The 20318-nt window shown below is 33.7% G+C and overlaps 1 protein-coding gene and 2 pseudogenes across 1 annotated transcript; all 3 read left to right on the forward strand.

Annotated features, from left to right (window-relative positions):
• The first annotated feature begins 169 nt into the window (after positions 1-169).
• Positions 170-2637, forward strand: LOC120130433 (annotated as a pseudogene).
• A 5361-nt stretch (positions 2638-7998) lies between these two features.
• On the forward strand, positions 7999-13980 carry LOC120130413 (annotated as a pseudogene).
• Positions 13981-15831: 1851 nt separating this feature from the next.
• On the forward strand, positions 15832-16662 carry LOC120130415. Its single transcript, XM_039147654.1, is given in 2 exon segments — positions 15832-16167; positions 16169-16662. Coding segments are annotated over 2 exon segments (513 nt in total). The 5' UTR covers positions 15832-16000; the 3' UTR covers positions 16515-16662.
• Positions 16663-20318: the final 3656 nt, after the last annotated feature.

Here is a 20318-nt window from a genome sequence, read left to right on the forward strand (position 1 = left end):
CCTGTCCAAACGTCCCTAAAATTTTTCCATCATATTTTTACTTTCCTCTTTCTGTCCGAAACAAGCCACTGTTAATTTTCCTTTTTTTCCCCTTCCCTTTCTCTCTCTCTCCTCCTCTTTCTCCTTCTCATGAAACTCTGAAAGCTTGAAGCCTTTCTTCTAAAACCCAAAACCCTTTCTCCATATTCAAAACCCAAAATGGGAAAGTACATTAGGAAGGCCAAAACGGAAATGGAAGTCACCGTATTGGACGTCTCCCAGTCTTCCCTCGGGTTCGAACCCGGGCAAAAACCCTTGCGCTTCAACGCTTACAGAAATCCTCCACTTCTCCGGCAACGGCGCCTATATCTCCGATTCCGGATTCCTCCTATCTCCAGCTACGAAGTCGCCGGCTGGAAAAGCCTCCTGTTTTGTTCCGCCACCATGATTCGAAGAGGCTGAAGCAACAAGGGATTAAAGAGGAGAGCTGTGGGGAAAACCCTAACCCTAATTCCAATTTTCGGGTTCGATTGGGGAAGGATGATGACGTTGGGAGAGAAGAAATGGTGCAAGAGACTAGTGGAAATAATAATATTATTAATAACAACGACATCAACGATTTTGGTGGTATTGAAGCTTCCTTTGGAGAAAATGTTTCGGACAATGAAGCTCGAGAAAGGTTGATTCTTTTCTTTTCTTCCTTAAAATCTATCGCTTTTTTTATAAAAAAAACTCTTTTTTCCCTCTGTAAGTTTCAAGAAAGTGGGAACTTTTGCTTCAACTGAGCTCCTAAGTTTCTATTTTTGAGCAACAATTACGAAATATTGGGACATATTTTATCAAACATCTTGAACCCTTTGAATCTCCAGCCAAAACAAGGGGACCCTTAATTCCTGTTCGAATTCTGATATATATACTTTGATAGATTTCTTCTTTCGGTTGTAAGGAAATAAACGGTTTTTCATCTGTTTCTGCTTAAATCAGTAAAGCTTATGTCCTTTATAATTGTCAAAAGTTGAAGTTTAGTATTGTTAATTGTTTGAACTTTTGGTTATTTCTGAATTTTAGTCTTTTCTTCTTGGGATAAACAAGCACCTTATTGTGACGGAAACCATTGTTTCTCCGTTGCCGCTAATAACTTCTGCTTTCATTTCTGGGACAACCTTTTCTTTTTACCCCGGTAAATTTGGTGCTTCTATGATTTTAAAACTTGGGTTTTGTCTAATTATGTGTTCGTATAAATAAAATATATATATCGTACACTCTAGGGTCTTTTGTTTAGGTACTTTTAGGCATGCCTGTTGATGCATTATTCTAATGGAAAGAAACAAAGCTGTTTGTTGTTTGTTTTCCACATGGTGGATGCTGCTACTTTTTCCGGATTAAAAATTACAACTCTTATCTTTATGTGCTTTTTTTTTTAATTGCCTTTTTTTTTCTTGGTGATTTTAACGTGGCTTGAGCATAGGATATTCTGGCAAGTTATTTGTTGAGTCTCTTTTGCTGAAATATTTGAGGTTGAAGCAGGATCTAAAACAAAATGATAACAAGGGTAACCTTTCATTTATTCCCCCCTGAATTTCAGGAGCCTTTTTTGCTTTAACATTGATAAAAACGATCGGGTATTATCTGGTTCTATGTTCTACGTCACTCCGACTTGGGTGTTGGTGCTGGATATAGGTATGTGTCTGAAACAAGTATGGCCAGATTTTTCCAAGTTTCTCCATATATGTGGAGGATACTCAGAGATCATATCCTTTCCAAATTCAAATGTGTCGGAAACTGGTATTTCGGGAAAAATGAAGAGTCCCAACAACAAAGATCTGGTTTTCCCTTCAATGTTGTTTTGGGTGTTGGATGTAAGCAGGAAAAAGAGACCCGCTATCATTTTTACTTTTACTGCTTCCTTTGATTTAGTTGTTTGTCTTTAGATTCAGTTATTTTTCATTCTATGGTGCTAAATTTTTCATTTTTCTTCAAGTACTCTTGCACAAATCATTTTCAGACATACTTTTTCAAGGACCCTCAAAATACATGAAAACAGTTTAAAAAATGAACATACCTCTTATGGATTCATATCCGTAGCTAGTGCACATGGGTTTGAGTAACAAAGCTTTCATTAACTGATAGCCATTGGTTATGTGCAGGGGCACTAGGGAATCAACTCCTTGCAACTTGATAAGGGACCCAGAGAGTATAAGAACCCCTGGTTCTACTACTAGGCGTACCAGCTCAACAGAGACTAATAAGAGAGTACATGATTCAATGCGTGGGCAACTCCCGACAGCACATGAAATGGATGAGTTCTTTTCCATTGCAGAAGAAGAGCAACAACGACAGTTCATTGAGAAGTAGGCACCACATTGTTTTTTTATACCTCTTTGGTATTATTGTGGTTAAGATCTCTGATAAAAGATGTGGGTTTATTTGCAGGTACAACTTTGATCCCGTGAATGATAAGCCGCTCCGAGGACGTTATGAATGGGAGAAACTGAACCCGTAGTCAAGAGTAATTGTTGCACAGGGACTTACCTTCTAGTCAATTCTCACTTGATATCAAAGTTTAGGTACTTTGTAGTCTTTTAGCTGTAAAGGTGACGGTGTTAATTTCCATTTTCCATCACCATTAATTCACTTGTAAAGAAAGAATTAGGACTTTTAAAAAAAAAATCATGTAGACTAATGGTCTGTAACGTAACAGAGGTAACGAGTTACACAAACTTCAAACATCAAAGTCCTTTGTCTAACAGATCATCTGGGAGAAGGGAAGGGAATGCAAGAAAAGTTGGGAACTTTAGGATCAGTCGATTAGTACAGAATTTCTTATCGGTTTGTGTAGTGTATTTTCCTTGTTTGTGTATACTTGTAGTGATGGAACTTAGATATGGAATAAAAATGATCCCTTTTCCTTTCCCTGTATCTTTTCTTATGATCTTCACCGGTTAGCGAGAATAAGTGATCCAATCGAGTTAAGCTAAGGGTTTTTTTTTTTAACTTTTTCTTTGGCTCCTTGTGGGACAATGGAATGTTGATTGATAATTTCATCAACTTAAAGAAGTTGATGTTGAGGATAATACTGTGAGCCTCTGAAATAATATTCGAGAGCTACTACTTTTCATTTTGTTTGAAATGATTCACACTGTATTTGGGTTGGAATAAGATGAAAGATGGTTGGTGGTGTTATTTCATGTAGTGGTGGTGGGGTAAGCTTTTGTTGGGGGTAATGTATGGGAAGAATCTCGTGTCCTCTCTCTTGTCCACATTCAAATAGACATTTATTAAATTAATTAATGTTTAACTGTTAATGAAGATAAATATATACAAAAACTCTTAATCAAATCAAATTAATTTAGTTGTTAATACCTACCTTGAGAAACAGTTATCAAGTTGATGTTATTTCAATGCTACAAAAAATCTCAGTATGTGTTTTGATTTTGGTCGTTCTTACGTGCTGAAATCATTTTGTGTCGGTTTGAAGGGGAAAAACCCAAACAATTATTTTTAAATAATATATATAATTATAATTTTCATAAAATTTTGGATAACTTTATATATATTGAAAATTTGGAACATCTCTTTGATATTTCTGCGGGAACAATTTATATATTTTAAAATTGTAAAAAACATAAAATTTTTACGATTTATTCAAATGATAAAATTCAGCGTACTTTATAAAATTAAATATTTAAAATCATTTTTAAATTTAAGGGTAAATTACACTCTTAATTATTAAATTTTACTCTCTATCTCTCCTATTTCACTCACTTTACTTTCAATTTTTTCAATTTGCTCATTGAACTTTAGATATTGAATTTTTGTGGTCACTCCGCCGTTTTCTTTCAACGGTGTGATGATGTGGCAATCAACACAAAAATGACGTAGTTTTAGATTCTATAAAAAAAATTAAATTTAGATCAAAACGATATAGTTTTAATCTAAATATTTTTTTTCATTTTGACTCTTTCCTTCATCGTTCTTATTCCTCCTGTCATCTCTCCATTTCTCCCTTAATCTCATTTGAACCCAGGTTCCGACTACAATGTCGGCAACTATACATACCATTTTCGATCACCTTTACCGGATATCAATGACCAAATACTGACTTCGAAATTTGCAAAAATAACTGTGCTACCATCATTTATAAATTTTCAAGAGTTGAAAGAAGAAATTAGAGGGTTGCATCATACGGTGCTTGAAGAAATAAATCCCAAGGAAAAATCATTTTGGATCAAATCAATGCCACAAAAAATAATGGATTCTAAGCAAGTTTAAGCCAAAATCTAAATGATCAATTTATCAATCTTCTTCAATCTCACAGCTTCTTCACAATCTTTCCCCATTGTCGAAAGGAACAAATCAAAAAATTACGGAATGAAGATAAAACTCATAAAAGAAGAAGATCAACTCTCTCACAAAAAAAAAATAAGCACATGCAGTGAATAAAAAGACAACTAAAAATTAAAACTAAAAAAAAGAGTTTCCTAAAAAATTAAATAGTTGAACAAAATTTGTACCTCAAACTTAGAGAGTGGAGTGGTGATATGTGTCTTTTTTTTGGGTATCCATCGTTTTCAGAGGAAGTGAGAAATTATTTTCTCTTTCTCCATTGTTGAAAATTTTTCTCTTTTTTTCTTATCAATCTGTTTTAATTTTCAAGGTAGCAAACATAGAGTAATGAGAGAAGAAACAATATAACAAAGGAGGGGGGAAGATAGGAGAGTACTTGGGATTTTATAAAAACAGTGGTTTTGGAATATAATAAAACCAAAAGGAGAGAGAAAGGGAGGAAGAAAAGAAAGAAGGAAACAGTAAAAATGAAAAAACTAAAATAGTTTTTTTTTCTAACGTGTCATTTATAATATTTTTCAGACGATTTAAAATTATTTATGTATTTCATGTCATAACGCCAATAATTTTATTCAAATATCACTTAAAAATAAAACACCATTATAACATTCTTATTTTAATATGTACCAACTAACACCCTTTCAAAAAAAATACACAAAAACACGTTCACAAAAATGGTTTTTCAAGGGTTTGATGATATGGCGTTACACGGAATTCTCTTTCCTGAACGAGGTCTTCCTCAAAATTTTCATAAAATATATTTGAAAAAAAGTAACTATATCATTGACCACTCAATTATTTAACTATTTTACTTTTTCACTGATTTATTATTTTATCAATAAAACCACTTAACTATTTAATTTTATTAATCAAACCGTTAGCCGTTAATATTGATGGAAATGTTACGTGGCAGTTAACAAAATGACATAATTATACATTTAGTCATTATTACTTACGTCCTATCAATTTAATCCAAAATGAATTTAAGATGAATTTACACGGACTTTTATATATGTTATTATTATTAATTTATTTTCAGACTTCCCAAACATTCATAGCTTAGGTGCGGTATAAATTAAATTATTAAATATTATTTAATAGCATTGAAATTATGATTATTTTAATATTTGATTCAAGTTAATTTATTAATAAATATACCGTTGATTATAAAAATATTTTTAAATACTTTAAATCAAAATTATTAAAAATAAAAATAAATTTAAAAGCTGCTAAATTTATAAATTGAGAATGCAACAAATATTTTAATAGAAATATACTATAATCATGGAAAATTCATCTATGCTTTATCCAACATCATAATTATATTTCCATATCCATTAACCTATGGTAAATTGCATTACCCATATTTCTTAAATTTTCCAAAATCATGGAAATATAATTAACAAATATTTTAATAGAAATATACTATAATCATGGAAGATTCTCCCCCAAGTTATGTTCTTAAATTTTGGAAACACACTATGTTCTTATGTTCTCAAGCTTGAAGCAGTTCCAGTTTATATGGTCTCAAATTTATATGTCGTAGCAGAAAATAGAGTTGTGGGATGGTGTAGTGGGAGAGGGAAGATTAAAAATGATGCATTTTGAGTTAAAAGAAATGTGAAGAGGGAGAATGGATATGGAGAAGAAAGATAGGTCAAAATGGTAGTCAAACGATGTCACGTCAGCGGTTAATGTTGATGATCAATTTGTTACTTTTGAAACTTTAATGAAAAAAAAACAAAAAACTTACTTAAACATTAATAATTTGTATAGTTTACCCTATTTAATATTATTTCTAGAATTATATATTAGAAGATATAAATATTTGCAATATTAAATGATTAAGATGTTGATTTGTATCAACAATCCAATGACCACTAGAATCTATAAATAAGGTTGAGTTTACCATTATAGCAGAGTAAAATATGGTGAAAAGAGTGCAAAAGACTAACCAACATCATAAAGTTCCTGTAGTATTAATAATATATCCTAAGTAATTTATAATGGGTGAGTGAGCTATTCTAAATTTCCAACAATTCATTAAAACTGATGTTATTAGCATAATTTATATGGATGCTGAAGTATTAAAGGATATTAACATCTTTTTTAGAATATTGTGGAATTCAGTATTTACCAACAAATCTCATTACATGACATGATTATCTTCACATAATTGATTTAAAAAATTTACAATTTCAACCTCTACATTACTTGCACCTCAAATATTCATCATTTTTTTTGGTTTTTGGTTTTTTTTCTGCAAAAAAAAAAGTAATTAAGAATTGAGACAAATTCTTATATCATGTTGTTAAATTTCAACATGTGCCTATCAAAATACGAATACTTGAAAATGTAATAAGACTAATTAAAATGTAAAATATAAAAGGTGTGGCACAAAGATAAGCTTAGACCTTGATTTGAGGATTTGATCATTTTTGCAAATACTTTTTGAGAATTAATTTTTTGGATCATTGTTGGCTCATGAGTCTCAACCTCTTGTCCCTGGTTTACAATTAGTTTGTAATTGTATTATAAAGAACAATACAGATGATTATTGGTCGAACATAGAAAATGGAGTCGTTGACCCATGAAGTTTGAAGAAATCAACCACATGAAGTTTGAGAGTACAAGGGTCGTTGACCCATTACACCATACCCTATCCTCGATTTTTATCATCCTTATCAAATACTCCCGTCTCAGATCGGCATGGGAATTTTGTCATCAAACTTGTTCACACGCAATCGGTATCCCACTCCATCCTATTTTTTTTTTTGTCTTTGTTCTCACAGGTACAGTTCTTAACAATAGATTTAGTACTATTTGTTGAAAATTTATAAGTAAAACGCAATCAACATGAGATCTAAATAAAATGAAGAAAAAAAAATAATACAGTCACCAAGAATAATATTAATATAGTTTCAACATATTTAATTTACCTCTTAATCCAATTTTTTATTATTATAAAAATTAGTCACAAAAATTAATCTCAGATCTAAATAAAATGAAGAAAAAAATAATTACAGTCACCAAGAATAATATTTAATATAGTTTCAACATATTTAATTACCTCTTAATCCAATTTTTTATTATTATAAAAAATTAGTCACAAAAATTAATCTCATTCATTGCCTACATCAATTTTGAGTAGTACTATTCAAATATATTTTTAAAACCAAAACTAATTAAATAAATATTTAAGAGTTAATATTTACATTTATTTTGAATTGTTTATGGTTAAAAACTAGAGTATCATAATTGAATATTATTCAAATTCATATTATTTATTACAATTGGTCCAAGGCTCAAGCTATCCTACTGGTTCACTGGGCCCAACTCAATCAATCTTGAACTGAACTTTTTAATTACTTAAATTTTAATTTATTTCAAGGTGGTTATGGATATTCGAATTTACATAAGATGGTATCTTTGACATAAATTTTAATATATATTTTAAAAAATAATATTAAACAGAAATTTATCAGTATTGGCATGGATAAACTGCAAGAAAATAAATAGATTAATTGAATTATGATTTTTCGGGGGAGGGGTTAATTGTATGAATGATAATAAAATAGTTGAAGGCGGTGGAGTACGGATCACCCGACTGAGGGTCCGAAAAGTCGAACAAGCTCCAGATCCAACATAATTTCAAAATTCAAACTGCCTTTTTAACTTACGGCTACATTTCTATCACTTCAGCTCTTTCCCTTTTGCTTTTCAAAAACCAAAAGAAGAGAAAGAGAAAATAGCAGAAAATGAAGCATTCATGTTACCAAGAAACACGATATTGAGAGACCAGATGGATAATGCTTCTTCCCAAACCCTACCCCTCCAAAATCCAAACGAAAGCACCCAAAATCATCTAAGGAGAACGCTCCGCGCCAGATCCAAACTCACAACTCTCCCCCGCCGCAACAGCTAAGATCAAGTGCCCCTTGCCACCTCGTCCGCCGTCCCAACCCTCAAACACAAGATTCTCACGGAAAACCTCCATGAAAACCCCATCGCTGGAGCTTCCGATTCCGGTGTCAAGGTATTTCACTTTTTTTTAACAAAAAAAAAAAACTTAATTATGAGGTTTACAACATTTTAAATTTTTTAAATCTTAACATTTTTTAAAAGGTGATTGTACGGATGCGACACCGATTAAAGAAGAGGAAAGGCGGAAACAATTGTTGAGAAATTACCGGCGATTCTTTGAGCATCAACGGACAGACCTTCACTTTGACTCAGTCGCCAACACGGATGCAACTCAGGTATTGATAATAAGCTTAGTTTATTAATTTAAATATGTTTAATTATTTCTGAAAGGCCTTATTTTTTTTTCTTTTACTGTAGCATGATATCTTCCAGCTCGTAGGAGCGCCTCTTGTTGAAAATTGTCTTGCTGGATTTAACAGCTCAGTGTTTGCTTATGGCCAGGTACTGGCTTATTCATTTCTTTGATTTCATGCGTGAAACACTTTTGTATTGATTTATACCGTTTTTCAATTTCTGCGTCTGAATAAAATGGGTTTCATTAGACTGGCAGCGGAAAGACTTATACTATTTGGGGTCCAGCAAATGTCTGTTTGAAGAAAATTTATCAAGTGATCAACAGGGCTTAACTCCTCGTGTGTTTCAGCGTTTATTTGATCGTATAAATGAGGTGAAAGTTTTGAATTTATGCTCATCAATGAATTTGTTGATTTTTTTTTAATTTTAAGAATGGACCATTTTCAATAGTTTGTTCTAACCTTCTTTATTCTATAGGAGCAAATTAAGCATGCTGATAAACAGCTCAAGTATCAAATCCAATGTTCTTTTCTTGAGGTAGAGTTAATTGATTATTGTGATTCTTAGTTTTGACTAATTGGATGCTTAGCGTTGTATTATTCTGTTCCTTATCACTTCATTTCAATTTCCTTTTGCAGATATACAATGAGCAAATAAGATTTATTGGATCCAAATCAAAGAAACCTGCAGGTAGAATGGATTATTATTTAACTTTTCAGTTTCCATTTTTTGGACGAAAAATGGGTTTTCTTATACTGTTCTATCATTTTCATCCAGATAAGAGAAGATGTAAAATCTGGCGTCTATGTTGAGAATTTGGGAAGTATGTGCATTCAATGAAGGGCTGACTAAGCTACTGCTAAAGGTTCTTCTCTTTTTCTTTCTTTTCCTTTTGGCCAGCTTTGATTGCTCATTTCTTAATAATCTTTCATGAAGAAGATATTCAATTTTTATGTTTAGAATGCTAATGCTTTTTTTCTTGAGAGAAATGGATTGGACCATTTATTCATGTAATAAGCTGCTGAATGAATGATGTAGGGATTATCAAGTAGAAAGGACAGGTGCGACTAGTATCAATGCTGAAAGTTCCCGTTCCCATAGTGTTTTAACTTGTGTTGTTAAATCTCGATGCAAGGTAATAATGCTCGAATGGCAAGTGTTCTATTTGTGTTTCTAGTATTAGGTTTGAGCCGATATACTTTCTCCAATTACAAATGGTGGAATCAATCACTAATTTCTTAGGTATGCAAAGAGGAATTTTCTTTTATACCATGTCATTATTTATTTGCTAATTCTTAGATACCCTCTCAATCATGCTTGAGGGATTCAGAAGTACTCTTTATTGTTACAGAGTAGCCGATGGTGTAAGTCGCTTTAAAACAAGCCGGATAAATTCGTTGATCTAGCTGGCTCAGAGCGACAAAGTAACTGGTGCTGCCAGAAGTACTCTTTATTGTTACAGAGTGTAGCCGATGGTGTAAGTCGCTTTAAAACAAGCCGGATAAATTTCGTTGATCTAGCTGGCTCAGAGCGACAAAAGTTAACTGGTGCTGCAGGGGAGCGCTTAAAAGAGGCAGGCAATATTAATCGTTCACTCTCGCAGCTTGGGTATGCTTTTTTATTTTTTTCTTTCTTCCCTGTCATCCTTAATCTAGACTCTCTAGTTGTTATTTAATTGTACAAAAGGGTAGATATTTTTCCAGTTTTGTCATAGTTTGATGCATAAACTATTCAGAATCTTTTAGCTTTCAAATAGTTAGCAAACTATAGTACTGAAAATTGTTGATCTTCAAATGCGATGGCATCTTGACTGATGTAGGTTTTCAGTTACAATTTGAACGGATGTATAAAGTTGTTCTTATTTTTGTTGTACACTAGCACTTTTGCAAATTTCACTTAATATTTGGAGTTCAGGAACTTGGCAGACATTCTTGCTGAATTTGGGTGCTTTTAGATTTCGAATAGTTGGTTAATTATAGTATTCCAAGTTGTTCTTATTTGTGTTGTACACTAGCTCCTTCGCTAATTGTACTTAATTTTTGGAGTTCAGGAACTTGATAAACATTCTTGCTGAAGTTTCCCAAACTGGAAAGCAAAGGCATATCCCCTACAGAGATTCCAAGTTGACGTTTTTATTGCAAGAATCTCTAGGTGGCAATGCAAAATTAGCAATGGTCTGCGCAATTTCTCCAGCACAAAGGTAAAAACAGAACTGTCCTATTTGATTTAAGATGCCCTCCTTTTCTTTTCTCTTTTGGAAGGATAGATTAAGTGAGTAATATACTGCAGCTGTAAAGGTGAAACATTCAGCACATTACGATTTGCTCAACGTGCAAAGGCAATCAAGAACAAGGCAGTTGTCAATGAAGTCATGCAGGATGATGTAAATTTTCTGCGTGAAGTGATTCGACAGCTGAAGGCATGTTCTCATAATCCCCCCTCCCCACATTTAAATCAGTCATGTTAACAAATGTGTGAACAGTGAACCTCTAACAAATGTGGATGGAATAATGCAGGATGAACTCCATCGAATGAAAGCTAATGGAAACAACCAAACTGACCTAAATGCAGGTTACTCAACTGGATGGAATGCTCGTAGAAGCTTGAATTTGTTAAAATTTAGCCTCAATCATCCAAGGGCATTACCTCATGTTGATGAAGATGGTGATGAGGAGATGGAAATTGATGAGGAAGCTGTTGAGAATCTTTGTGCTCAAGTTGGTTTGCAATATGCAGATATATATAACCAATCAAATGAAGTGGCCAAACTAGAGATAGATGAATCAGATTCAGGAACAGCCACATCCAAGATTGGATGTGTTTGTGATCCAGGACTTAATGCATCTGAATGTGGCAAAGCACAAGATGTTGAGGATCAGCACATTGAGGAAGAAATATCCGATGAGCCTAGAACCTCAGAAAGAATGAATGTTGATTGCGATGAACCTGCTACAAACACCCCAAACATTATTATTGCTCATGATAGTGTCAAAGAGAATCCAGGCCATCTAACTATTGAAATAACTGATGATGATTCCTCTGGGATTATTAAATCCCCAAAGTCAAGTGTCTCGCCTAAAGTTAACCAGAGTAGGAAGAGTTTGAGGACATCATCTGTGTTTTCTGCTTCCCAGAAAGATCCTAAGGATGATGGCCCAGAGGTTATGAATGTATCTTTCACACCAACAGAACATTTGGCAGCTAGCCTCCATCGTGGCCTTGTGGCTATTGGTCGGAGTTTAGCATTGAGAAGATCATCATATCATTTTTCATTAAAACCTGCTGATTCTAAGCCATCTCTTTCGTCATTTAAAGTTGATGTCGGGATTCAAACATTCCCTCAAGATTATGAGATTCAAGGAGAAGATCTTTGTACTAATTGTAAGCGGAGAAAAAACCTGGAGGGTGAAGATATTGATGAAAGTTCAAACTTACAGTTAGTATTATTCAATGAGTCAGAAGCTTCTGAGAAAACCAAGAAGCAAGTTCCAAAGGTAATAGGTCTTAGTCATTGATAGCGTTGTAGATTTATATCTTCAACATAATTTACATGATTTTACTTTTCTATTGCTCAGGCAGTGGAGAAGGTTTTGGCTGGATCTATCAGGAGAGAAATGGCTCTTGAAGAGTTCTGCGCTAAGCAAGCTTCCGAGATAACGCAGTTAAACCGTTTGGTAGGTTTCTTAGTAATTGTAACCAGTGGCTAACTGTGGCCGTCAACATTGTGAACAGTTGACGTTATGTTTATCGGGTTATTATTGACAGGTGCAACAGTACAAACATGAGAGAGAATGCAATGCAATTATAGGACAGACAAGAGAAGATAAAATTCTTCGCCTTGAGAGCCTTATGGATGGTGTTTTACCTACTGAGGAATTCCTGGAAGAAGAGCTAGCTTCCCTCATGCATGAGCACAAGGTATATGCTTGCTCTTTTAAGATTTTTTAGATAAACATTTTTATGCATCTATGACTTACCATTTGCCTTCAGCTTTTGAAGGAGAAATATGAGAACCATCCTGAGGCTTTAAGAACAAAGATTGAGTTAAAAAGAGTTCAGGATGAGTTGGAGCAATTTCGAAATTTTCATGATTTGGGTGAGAAGGAAGTATTGTTAGAAGAAATTCAAGATTTAAGGAACCAGTTACAGTGTTACATAAACGCTTCTTCCACATTAGCTCGAAGAGAAAATTCTGTACTGCAGTTGACATATTCATGTGATCCTAATGGACCTCCACCTCTTAGTGCAATACCCGACATGAGTGAGGAGAGTGCCGAAGAGAAATTCGAACAAGAGAGAATTCGGTGGACCGAAGCAGAAAGCAAATGGATTTCTCTTGCACAGGAACTGAAGACTGAACTCAATTCTGCCAGGTTGCTGGCTGAGAAAAGGAAGCAGGAACTAGATATGGAGAAGACATGTGCAGGAGAATTAAAGGAAGCAATGCAGATGGCAATGGAAGGACATGCAAGAATGCTTGAGCAGTATGCAGATCTTGAAGAAAGACATATTGAATTGCTTGCAAGGCATAGACGGATTCAAGAGGGAATAGATGATGTTAAAAAGGCAGCCGCAAGGGCTGGAGTCAGGGTTGCTGAATCCAAGTTCATAAATGCCCTTGCTGCTGAAATTTCTGCATTGAAAGAGCAAAGGGAAAAGGAGAGGCGATATTTTCGGGATGAAAATAAAGGACTCCAGGCTCAATTGAGGGATACTGCTGAAGCAATCCAGGCTGCAGGTGAAGTGCTTGTACGGCTAAAAGAAGCCGAGGAAGCTGTAGCTGCTGCTCAAGTATGCACTTTAACTTCACTGCTTGATATTATGATTGTTGTCACATATGATGTTCTCATTTCCATCTGTTTTAAATAATTGCAGAAGCGAGCAAGGAAGCAGACAAGAAACCGAGAAGGCTCACAAAAAGATCAATAAATTAAAGCGAAAACACGAGCATGAGATTAGCATTCTTAATGACCTGCTTGCGGAGTCACGTCTACCTAAAGAAGCAATACCACCTTCTTATGACAAGTTTGATATTCCCAAATATGATGCAGTTGAGGTCCATGATGCAGGTGATCAGCGATGGCGAGAAGAATTCAAACCATTTTATAACGGCGAGGATGGCGAGTTATCATCGAAACTTGCAGAAAACTCGTCATGGTTCATTGGTTATGATCATTGCAATATATAGGTCAACATTAAGTGGAGCAGCAATATGTGTGTATTTATGTACGATTACTTATAATTTTTTGTTGTTCATCTGGGTACAACAAGTTCTGTCGCCAATGGGGGACCATTATGTATATATCTTGGTTCACTTGTTTGGTTTGTAATCAAATTCTGATTCTTTATTTATTTAGAGTTAAATGAATTATTTATCGTGTTTCGTCCTTCATTCTATATATATTATTTATCCTTTATAATGCTTTGACGCATCTTTTTTTTTTTTTTTTTTTTGGGTGGCCAGTTGTGCTTCGATGGAGCAGAAGCAGCCGCCATAGTTTATGGTTTTGGGGGTCGGATTTTACTTGAAGCTTTAACTTCAATGACGACATATGCATATATATATATATATATATATAAGCTTAATTCCACGACAAGTCCCTAAATTATACTTCTATTTTATAATGGTCTCAAACTTTAAGATAATTGTGCATTTACTGTATGAACTGTTTGGATCTAATGTATTAAAAAATTATAATATCATTAAAATTTGTTAGAATTAACTTTTTAAGAATTTATATCTAAATTCTCCAAATTAATGGTCCCAGTCAGAAAGATCTTATTGACATAATACTAATACTTTGATGATTTAATTAAAAAATTGAAATTTAAGGAACAATATAAAATATGAACCATAATTTAGAAACGTGTGGTGCAATTAAACCACAAAAATAATACGTATAAAACAGTTGAGTGACCATCAACGTGACCCCAAAGCAAACAATTCTTGAAAGAGAAAATCGCCTCAACGACCACGACCACGACCACGACCACGACCACGACCCGAGACGAGACGAGACGGCGGCGGCGGCGGCACGCGAGAGTCCCCCTTGTCCTCTTTCACTCAACAAGGAAGTGCAAAATACAAGCCTTAAATACCATTCCCAATAGTATTTCCTATGTGGGATTGAGCATTACCAACACTTGTTCCAAATCATTATTCTTCATAAGTTATCATCCATTACATATGAATTAGTCGTGTTAATGAACCAATATACCTCATTAATATATGGTATTGTTGAACAAAGAATGATGATGATGATCTTATTAAAGACCATCTAATACGAAAGAATCCAATGATAACCGATACCTTATTGTGAAACTAATTCACATAGAGGTTGTACGTGAAAAAAATCTTTTACTTTTATAGTAATATCTATCTCAATAATTTTAATATAAAAATATATTTTTTATTTAATAATAGAATTATTTCATGTATTTATCAAGTTATAATTAAATACTTATTAAAATGAATTAATTTATTATCGAATTCATATTGTAATGGATGATAACTTATGAAGAATAATGATATTGGGAACAAGTGTTGGTAATGCTCAATCCCACATAGTATTGGAAACACTATTGGGAATTAATTTAAGGCTTGTATTTTGCACTTCCTTGTTGAGTGAAAGAGGACAAGGGGGACTCTCGCGCGCCGCCGCCGCCGTCTCGTCTCGGGTCGGGTCGGGGTCGGGTCGGGTCGGGGTCGGGTCGGGTCGGGTCGTGGTCGTGGTCGTGGTCGTGGTCGTGGTCATACGTGTCTTCGACACGTCCGCGCGGATACTATCTTTTTAGAGAAAATTCTTAAGAAACAAAATTTTTTTAACTATTCTTTTGACCGTTGCGATTTCCTTTTTAACGTTGCGATTTTCTAAATCGCGTTGCGATTCTCTCAATCGCATTGCGATTCTCTCAGTCGCATTGCGATTTTCTTCTAAATCGCGTTGCGAACTTGGAAGCTCGCGTTGCGCTTTTCTTTTGACCGTTGCGATTTTCTTTTTAACGTTGCGATTTTCTAAATCGCGTTGCGATTTTGATATCGCGTTGCGATTTTATTGGTCATTTTGGCAAATCCAAAAAAAGTTGATTAAAATCGTATATTATAAGGTATTTTTGGTCACTGAGGCGATTTTCTCTTCTTGAAAACCTAACTTGCCTTAGGATACAAGCCAACATCGATCACCATTGTCATCTTCCTTCCGCTAAATTCTATAATAATCATCGATTTAATTATGTATCTGTATATCCATTTCCACCACTTAAATTTTCCCACAAATGAGTTCAAATAATTGCACCAATGGCCCCTCTCAAAATCAACCAATCGCAATTACATCCGTTGAGATATCAATTCACTCTCTCATAAAAAAACTGGTACAAGAGACAGCAATGGCAACACATGTTCAACCCAAGATCATCACCACCACCAAGCAAAGCACCCTGGAGAGATCACTTGGCCGAATTTCTCGAATCAATTCAAATCCGAATTCTAGCGATATCATTGCTTCTCGCTGACCTGATTCTCACCGTCCTCGAACTATCCTCGACGTTGGTTTCATGTACCAAAAACGTTGCTTTCGGCTAAGACGGTGGCTTTAGCGGTGGTTCTTGGCCCCGGAGGGTTCTTGAGAAGGCCCGGCAACGTTGTCGACGGCGTCGTTGTCATTGGAGCACTGGTTTTGGAAGCCATTGTGGAGGCGAAAGGCGGAGGATTGCTTGTGGTAGTGAGTTTATGGAGGGTGGTGAGGGGGGTGGAAAGTGCATTGGAGTTGAGTGATGAAGCCATTGAAGCACAGATTGAAGGCATCGTTTACCAATTTGAAGCACTCAGAGATGAAAATTTGAGGCTTTTGGAAACCATTGCTAGGAAAGATGAGACAATCGAGATGCTGGAGAGAAGTCGATCAATATAGGCATGCTATAAATCCGAACGAACAGAACCATATCGGTATCGGTCGTGCCTACCGATCAAAATATTGTTTCAAAATAGTACCGATCAGAACATCATTTTTACTGATCGTGATTCAAGACCGTTCACCGGAGTCTATAGTCATGAAAGTACACTAGTGTAGACACTAATTTTCGTTCATTTTTTTTCCGGATATTTCTATATATTATATAATTTGCAAGCGGTTTGAAAATACGTATATAATATATATGGTTTTTAAAACACTTTTAAAAACTATATATTATATATATTTTCAAAACATTTTTAAAAATATATAATATATAATTTTTGAAAAACATTTTAAAAATATATAAAATATAATTTTTGAAAACATTTTTAAAAAAATATAATTTTAAAAGAACTTTTAAAAATTATTAGTTTTTTGAAAACATTTTTGAAAATTTATATATAGTATATAGTTTTTTAAAAAATAAACAGTTTTAAAATATATATATATAGTTTTATTTATTATTATTCACCCGTTTTTATTAATATTAATTATTATTTTTTTGTTTTTTAGGTAATTGTTTTGGTCCAGCAACAGTCCAAATTGGGCCTGAATCAGCCCGTAGCCAACATCCAAAGGAGATAGGGTTTACACACGTTTAACACAGGCGGTGCACAGGGAAAACCCTAAGACTCATTTGTGCAGCCAGATCTGGACGTTGGATCTGACCCAATCCAACGGTCGAGATCAAATCAAGGAATATTCCAGAAGTCACACCAACAGTCACAGACGGCGCGAGATTTCCGTATAAAGACCCCACCAAGCCACTACAAGGGGATCAGGGATCAGAGAACACAGGACCGGAAAAAATGTACATCAACGGAGATAACCCCCGAGAACACAGTAAACAAACAACCATCACAGTGAGATAAAACCACGATACCAATAGAGAACCATCAGCCACAAACGAGACCATCGATCGGGAACCACGAAACCCACGAGTAAACTAAAAAACCAACAGAATCAACGAGTACACCAAACAACAACAGAGATATCAGCAGAGAAATACAACCAAAGACACATATCACAACAACAAAAAGAGCAGTGAGCGAAGCAAAAACTTCAACAACCGCGTCGGAGGTCAGAAAGTCACCGACGGAAAAGGTGAAAACGAGGTTTGCATATTAGATATACGGTTATTGGGGTCGATTTGGAGTGTTTGGTGGCTAGTTTTGGGTTTACGGGGTTGAGAGCAACGCGTGAGGGGCATTTTTGTTTTTTCGGCCACCACCAGTGGTGGCCGATGGAGACGTCTGACGGTGGTCGGGAATCGCCTGAGGGGAGGAGCTTGAGAGGTTTGAGAGAGTTATCAGAGAGAACACGGCGAAAATAAGAGAAATGAATTGCAAGGAGGCTTATTTGGGCATTTATATACGGAGGACCGGAGTGCAAATAGATGATTTCTAAATCCTCTCCGCAATCCCTATAGCTTTGAATCGCTTTACAATTCGGTCATCAGTTGTAATTTGGCCTCGAAATTTTTAATTTTATCAATTTGACCCTGGTTTATATTTTTACATTTTTGTGAATTGGCCACTCACTTATGATTTTATTTTGCAGGTCATTTTTCTAATATCAATTTAACCCATTAATTCCAATTTTGTTCAATTTGATCCTTCAAGTTTATTTATCATTATTAGTATTATTTTTTTCATTAGTATTGATTTCGAACTTTAATTCTTTTTGATTCCTTTACTATTCTTTTTTTCATTAGCATTTTTTTCTTTATATATTTTTTAAAAAAATCCAATTTTTATTTATCATTTTTTTCTATTATTTTTATTTTATTTTTAAGCTTATTTTATTTTTTTATTTATTCTTTTCCTCTTTTTTCTTTTGTATTTATTTTGATTTGTTTTTTATTTGTTTATTATTGAATTATCTTTTTAACATTTTTTATCTTTTTTCAGAGAAATTTTAATCGATCAAAGGTAAGTAACTCGAATCGGATTTTTAAATTTCAATTTAAATTTTTAATTTTTGCAATTAAAGACAACCGATAAATTAATTGGTACCGAAAGGGCGGTTCAAGGGTGCTAATCCTTCCTTGACCGTAACCGACTCCCGAACTCGACACATTTCTGGTACAACGCAGACCAGGTAAGATGGTGTCCGACCCACCTAAATTCATTTTAAAATGGTCGGTGGCGACTCTAATCCAATTCATTCAAGTCGAAGCCCAATTCCGGGTCCAATCGAAAGACGGCTCCGACACACTAGGGATGCAAATCTTTTTTTCCTCATCCTATAGACATATACTTGTTTTTATAATTTTTATTTTTATTTTTTTAATAAAACCAATTATCTTCATTTGTCACGTCATTACTCAACATATAATTTTAAATTAATATCGTGAACTATCATATAAATATCATGAATTGTCACCTTATTTGAATATTTTTTTGGAAAACTTATTTAAATATTTAGCCTAATAATAAAGATACATTTATATATTTAATACTTATCTATTTTTCATAGTTAAATTAAAAAAACATTAATTAAATAAATAAAACATAATTTCGAATAAAAAACCACTCCGAAATAGAAGATATATTGTCCAAAGTCCAAACCCGATTCTGATCGGGCCAAGTCGACCCAGCCTGACAGGTCTAGGGTCCAAAACAAAACAACAAAACAAGCAAGGTTATAGAGGGACCCACTGCCCACACCGATCTATATAAAATAATAAAACGGCCCAACACATCCCGTGATTCTGGTTTGGATCTTGTGAACACTTGCCACGTTACTTTGGACCCACGTAACCCTCAATCTTTTTCTAGTATAGAAATAATTAAAAAGGATGCGAAAAATAATTATAAATAGGAAATATTATAAGATGTTAAAAATATTTATAAATAAAAATTCAAAATCAATATAAATATAAAATAATTTTAATATAATTATGATAAGATAAAATATACGAGCACAAATTACAAGTATAAATTTTATAGTATATATTAGAAAAATTATATAAAAACATAACTTCAATAGTAAAAAAATATTATTTATATTTAAATAATTACGTATAATATATATATATATATTATCAATCAATTAATTTTTTTAACACCCATATTATTCAAGAAAATATCTAAAAGAATCTTTCCTTCTTTGTTTTTTTATTTCCTGGTAAAAAAAAAGGGTAGTCCTTAATATTTTTATTTTTTTTATTTTGGAAAATCTTCTAAAGACACCTATGGGTAAAATGTAACTCATGTAAACATATAACTTATTATAAGTTCATTTGTTTACACAAAGATTTGATCATAGGTTGGATTTTATGGTAAATTATATGTTTAATACTCTAACTATTACTTTTGTTTTATTTTGGTCACTCATTAATTTTTGTTTTAAAATCATACTTAATATTATGTTTTTGTTTCATTTTTGTCACTCGTCGTTAAAAATTTAATGGCGATGTTAGGTATGATTTTGAAGAAAAAAATAGTTAAGTGAGCAAAATGGAACAAAAATGATAATTGAAGCATTAAATGTGTAGTTTACCCAAAATTTTATGCTTAACTATCATTTTATATCAAAGGGTAAACTACATGTTTGGTAACTGAAGTTTACTCTCTCTCTCTTATTTCACTCAATGTCTTTCAATTTTTTTAATTTACTCACTGAACTTTATGGATTGAATTTTTTCAGTAACTCTACCGTTGAATTTTTTCAATTGTTATTACATGGTCGTATTTTAATCAAAACGACATAGTTTTAGTCTAAATTTTTTTCTTTAGGAATTCAAGCTTTGGATGTAAG

The sequence above is a fragment of the Hibiscus syriacus genome, unplaced genomic scaffold (assembly GCF_006381635.1).
Source record: "Hibiscus syriacus cultivar Baekdansim isolate YM2019G1 unplaced genomic scaffold, ASM638163v2 tig00110547_pilon, whole genome shotgun sequence".
Taxonomy (NCBI): Eukaryota; Viridiplantae; Streptophyta; class Magnoliopsida; order Malvales; family Malvaceae; genus Hibiscus; species Hibiscus syriacus.